This window comes from Sinocyclocheilus rhinocerous, unplaced genomic scaffold (assembly GCF_001515625.1).
Source record: "Sinocyclocheilus rhinocerous isolate Xijiao unplaced genomic scaffold, SAMN03320098_v1.1 scaffold1647, whole genome shotgun sequence".
In the NCBI taxonomy this organism is placed as follows: domain Eukaryota; kingdom Metazoa; phylum Chordata; class Actinopteri; order Cypriniformes; family Cyprinidae; genus Sinocyclocheilus; species Sinocyclocheilus rhinocerous.
The window spans coordinates 219,709-224,140 of NW_015646364.1; the positions used below are offsets into that span (position 1 = coordinate 219,709).

At 41.7% G+C, this 4,432-nt stretch overlaps 1 protein-coding gene across 1 annotated transcript in view; it reads left to right on the forward strand.

Annotated features, from left to right (window-relative positions):
• The window catches only part of hycc2 (hyccin PI4KA lipid kinase complex subunit 2), a 43,060-nt gene extending 39,783 nt beyond the window's left edge, over nt 1–3,277 (forward strand). The window contains exon 12 of the mRNA XM_016511693.1: nt 2,295–3,277. Coding sequence (XP_016367179.1) covers nt 2,295–2,602 — 308 coding nt within the window. The 3' untranslated portion in view covers nt 2,603–3,277. The remainder of the gene's footprint in view (nt 1–2,294) is intronic.
• Nucleotides 3,278–4,432: the final 1,155 nt, after the last annotated feature.

Below are 4,432 nucleotides of genomic sequence, written 5' to 3' on the forward strand. Positions count from 1 at the left end.
CCACAGCGCACCGGCAGAAGTAATGATTATGAATGTGTCAGGGAAAAACAGTAAGGAGGCTGCTTTAACATTTTAATAATCTGATAAACTAGTGCTTTCTTTGTTTTCGGTTTAAGAGATGAACTCGGCGACACTGACTCGTCATCTCCGCAATAGTAATGCACCTGTATGTTTAATACAGATTACATAATCTGGGAATATCTGTTTTCCATTTGAATTGGTTCATTTGAAAGTAGACATTTCACTCTCTATAGATATATGTTTAATGTCTGTAAGGCAATATACACGGAGTTTCGTGCTTAAGTTCACAGAGACCGAGACGGCAGAAAGCGCATCCTGTTTGCTTTCATTATTTTACAAAAGCGGGTTTTGTTGTTATTGTGAGTGCACACAAATAAACGTAGAGTCTTTACAGATTTGAAAGATGTATTACTTTTATCTGTATGACCAAAAATTAGGGAGTGTTTTAGGAGTAAGTGTCTGCACAAGCGCCTCCATCTGTCCTGCAGTGAGCTACTGTTCAGCTTCCACACTCCACACAGACACTGAACAGCGCACATTTCTCTAGGTTAACATTAGATTGAGCAGCCATGTAAAGTTGCTAGTACTTACATTAGATAATAAGCCATATTTGAGGTCGATGAATGATAGGCGAGCGTTTGGATGTCCTTCCTGGTGTACTGTATTACTAGCCGTTAACGATCTGTCCGTCACGAACTGCGTGACTTCGCCTGTGGATTTTTATTTATTTATTTATTATTTTTTCTGCGACTAATAAAATGTTGGTCGACCAAGCCTCTTCTGGTCGACTAACAATTAGTCGACTATTAGGGGCAGCCCTAATTAAGACTGATGTGGTTTGGAATTGGTCAAATGTGCTTGGAAAAAAATATGGTCAGAATATCAGCTTACCTAATAATTATGCACGCACTGTATATAACTTATTAAAATGTAATTGTGATGAATGAGGACATGCAGATTGGCTGATGGTTAAATCTATCATCTGTTCAGTATCTTGTTACTTGTTTCAGTCCATTATTCCTGTTTGGACCAGACAGAATTTGCATAGTTTTTTTGGGATATATTTAAACAGGGTAGATGAAGATGACAGAACTACTCTCTCATTGATTGCTGAAAGTGTAATCGGATTGCTCAGTATTGAATGTGCAAGTGCCTTCTACTCAGTCATTTAATGGCTCTTCAGTAACGAGTTGATGAGGTCAAAGCTATTTAATACACGGCCAATGAAATCACACAAACGCACAGATCTGACCTTATTTTCATTATTATAGTTTACTTTGAGACTGATTTGTCAGATTGTTCTCATCCCAGATCAGATCTCATGAATCACATCATTCTGTAGAGTCTTGCTCTTCTGTTAATTCCAGCACATTCTCACTCCAAACTCGTCACATATTGACGCTTGGTCGGGACCCTTTGGCGTCACTTTTTGATGCACGGGGTACCCCTTTAGCATCATTTTTCGGCGTGCAGGGTCCTCCATTGCTTTGAATAAGAAACCCTTGGCATGAATATGCCAACGAGAAAGGCACGGGGAGTTTTATCGCCATGATTAAATTATATATTGGGTAATAATATTGCCAATATTGCATATATGTTGGGGTGTGATTTTCCAATGTAAATAGCCACAACAGTTTTATTTACATTACACTATTTACACATTTATGAGCACGTAACCCAACCCCTGCCCCTAAACCTAAGCCTAACCTAAACCTAAACCTTAATTCCAAAGACTTGGAATGCAACAGGACTTGATTGTAATGGTTTTATACTGCTTGTTTATGGTCAGTTTTTGAAATAAATACCTGTGACTGCGCTTATATTTGCCTGCTACATGTTTTGTATTGTTCAGAAGTGGGTAGGTTTAGGGTTAGGTGCTCCAATGAAAGTATAAATGTATATAAAATGATTTCTGTTTTTTTACAAATGCAAGCAAACCATTAAATTAAAACCATTAATTAACTGAAAACAATGGAGGACCCTGCACGTCGAAAAGTGACGCTAAAAGGATACCCCTGTGTGTCAAAAAGAGCCGCCAAAGGGTCCTGACCAAGCGTCAGTATGTGACGAGTTGGGAGTGAGAACGTGTTGTTACGTCCTCTGCAGACAGGAAGTGAATGCTGCTGCAGAGGACGTAACAACACGTTCTCACTCCCAATGGTTTTCATGACACTCTTGTAACATATGGAGACAAAGCGCTTTCAGAAAGCGATACGATCTCATTTCATCTGTCTCTTGAATTCATTCTGTCCTGTATGGTTTCTCTGTGGTAGATGTAGACGGGCTGAGCAGGGAGGAGGAGTCCTCCGGCCTGAACGATGCGGATGAGGGCTTCTCGTCCGGCGCGTCCAGCAGCAGCCAGCCCAGCGGTGTGCGCGGGAGGAAGAACCGCCCGTCCGCTCGCAGGACCTCCAGCACCTCTCTGGACTGCAGGACGGGGCTGGGCTCCGTCGCCGAGGCTCGCAGATACTCCATCCTCAGCCTGCAGGAGCAGCAACTGCCGGAGGAGGTGGAGCTGCTTTCTCCTGGAAAACAGAGCCGGTCACCCAGCTTCAACATGCAGCTTATCTCACAGGTCTAGAACCGGCTGCCTCGTCCACGGCTTTCTACGTTCAGTTGGACTGTCACTTCTTGACAGAAGAATTATACCCTGAAAGCGGGAACTCTCATTACTTACTCATGTCATTTCAACCCTGTATTTTTCTCTTGAAACATAAAAGCGGTCGAAGCCAGGATGGTGGACGGTGATTCATACTGCCACTCAGTGAACACCGTACCAACTTCACACCAGTCAATATTAGTGTTACTTCCCTTTCTACAGTCAGTTTGTAAAAGAACAAATCTTTTCCAATTTCACACAGCCCAGCCTGATTCATTTAACTCTTTTCAGCCAAGTTGCCAGCGTCCGCCAGCATTTTTGATCATTGTCACAAAATTCTCATGGCCCCCAGAATATTTAGTTGCATGAATATCTGAACGTGCAGAGTCTCTGCTTTTAACAAACAAACAAAAAGGTTTTATTCTACTTTCATGCATTGTTTTTTTTATCTACACTCAAATGTTTTGATCAAAAAGCTGAGAAAATGGTGTTTAGTCAATGACTGCATCCAGATCACATTCAGTACTGAGTTAACTTTAGGTGGTTTTGATTGATATGCTGATTGATGATAAATGTTATACCACCCCCTACTGTATAACAGTGAAAACACAGAATGCCGGAAAATTTCTTCAATGGTGAGGAAAGAGTTGAAAGCATGACCTGGCAAAAGGGAACGTGCTCAGTCAGTAATGGCTGTGTTTCTCACACAGGGCTGCTGTCTGACTCTGAATAGTGCGCTGGTCGTATAGAATGCTTTAATGGTGCTCTCTGGAAAGGAAAGAGAGAAAGAAGTCATACAGGACTGAAATGACACGAGAGTAAATAATGATGGTTTCCATTGTTGGCTGAACTAATCTCTTAAAACCCGAAGTGACAGCTGGCCTGACAGCGATCTAACCGTCTCCCTCTCAGGCCAAATCTGAGCCGGACCGACATTGTGAATCGAACATTGTGAATTTTCTGATGACAGTCAGCAATAAATCATCCCTAGTCCTCCAGAAGATTTGAATGCGTAACTGCAGTGTCTAATGCAGCCCTCTGATTTGGATAAAATTTCATATAAATATTCGTTTTTATGGCAGTGTTTTAAAGTTTTTCATGGTTATGTTCATGGTTTTTCATCAGAAGCCCTAATGACTCTGAACTTGGCAGACTCTCTGAGAAAGGGACAGTCAACATATAAATTGATATATTTATGTGATATACTTGTGTGTGAATAATGTAAAATACAATTCTGTCAGAAGACAACATGCTGTAGATGTGGAGAGTAGTGCTGTATTTGCAGACGCTTCAATCCAAAGCCATCCTTGACAAGTTTGAGTGCTGCTGGTGGCGTAGAGGTCCATGAATGGGATGAGCATTTATCTGCCGTCAGCCTCACACAGTCACATCAGTGTCCATAGAGCTGGCCTGCAGGTCAGGCTGTGCTGAGGCTGAGCTTTAGTAACATGTGAACAGACATGGGGATTTTCCCAAGCCAAACTCAATGTCAATGATCAGACATGGCATTAGTGATTTTATAGATGGTCACATAAGCCTGTAATATGATTAAAGAACAGCAGTGTGTCAGTGTGTTTCGTCCAGCCTGAATCGAAGGCTCTCATACAGATATAGATACACTCAAGAGAGAAGAACCTCTAGCAAAACAACAAACCACCCCATGGAGACCAACAGAAGCTGTCTTGTGCTGTTGTTCTGTGTTGTCATGTGAATTATATCTGCTGTATTTATTTGCTGACTATCTCTGGTCATAATGTGACATTACAGTGTGTGTGTGTGTGTTCTGTCTATGTGTTTGAGTATTTCAGCACA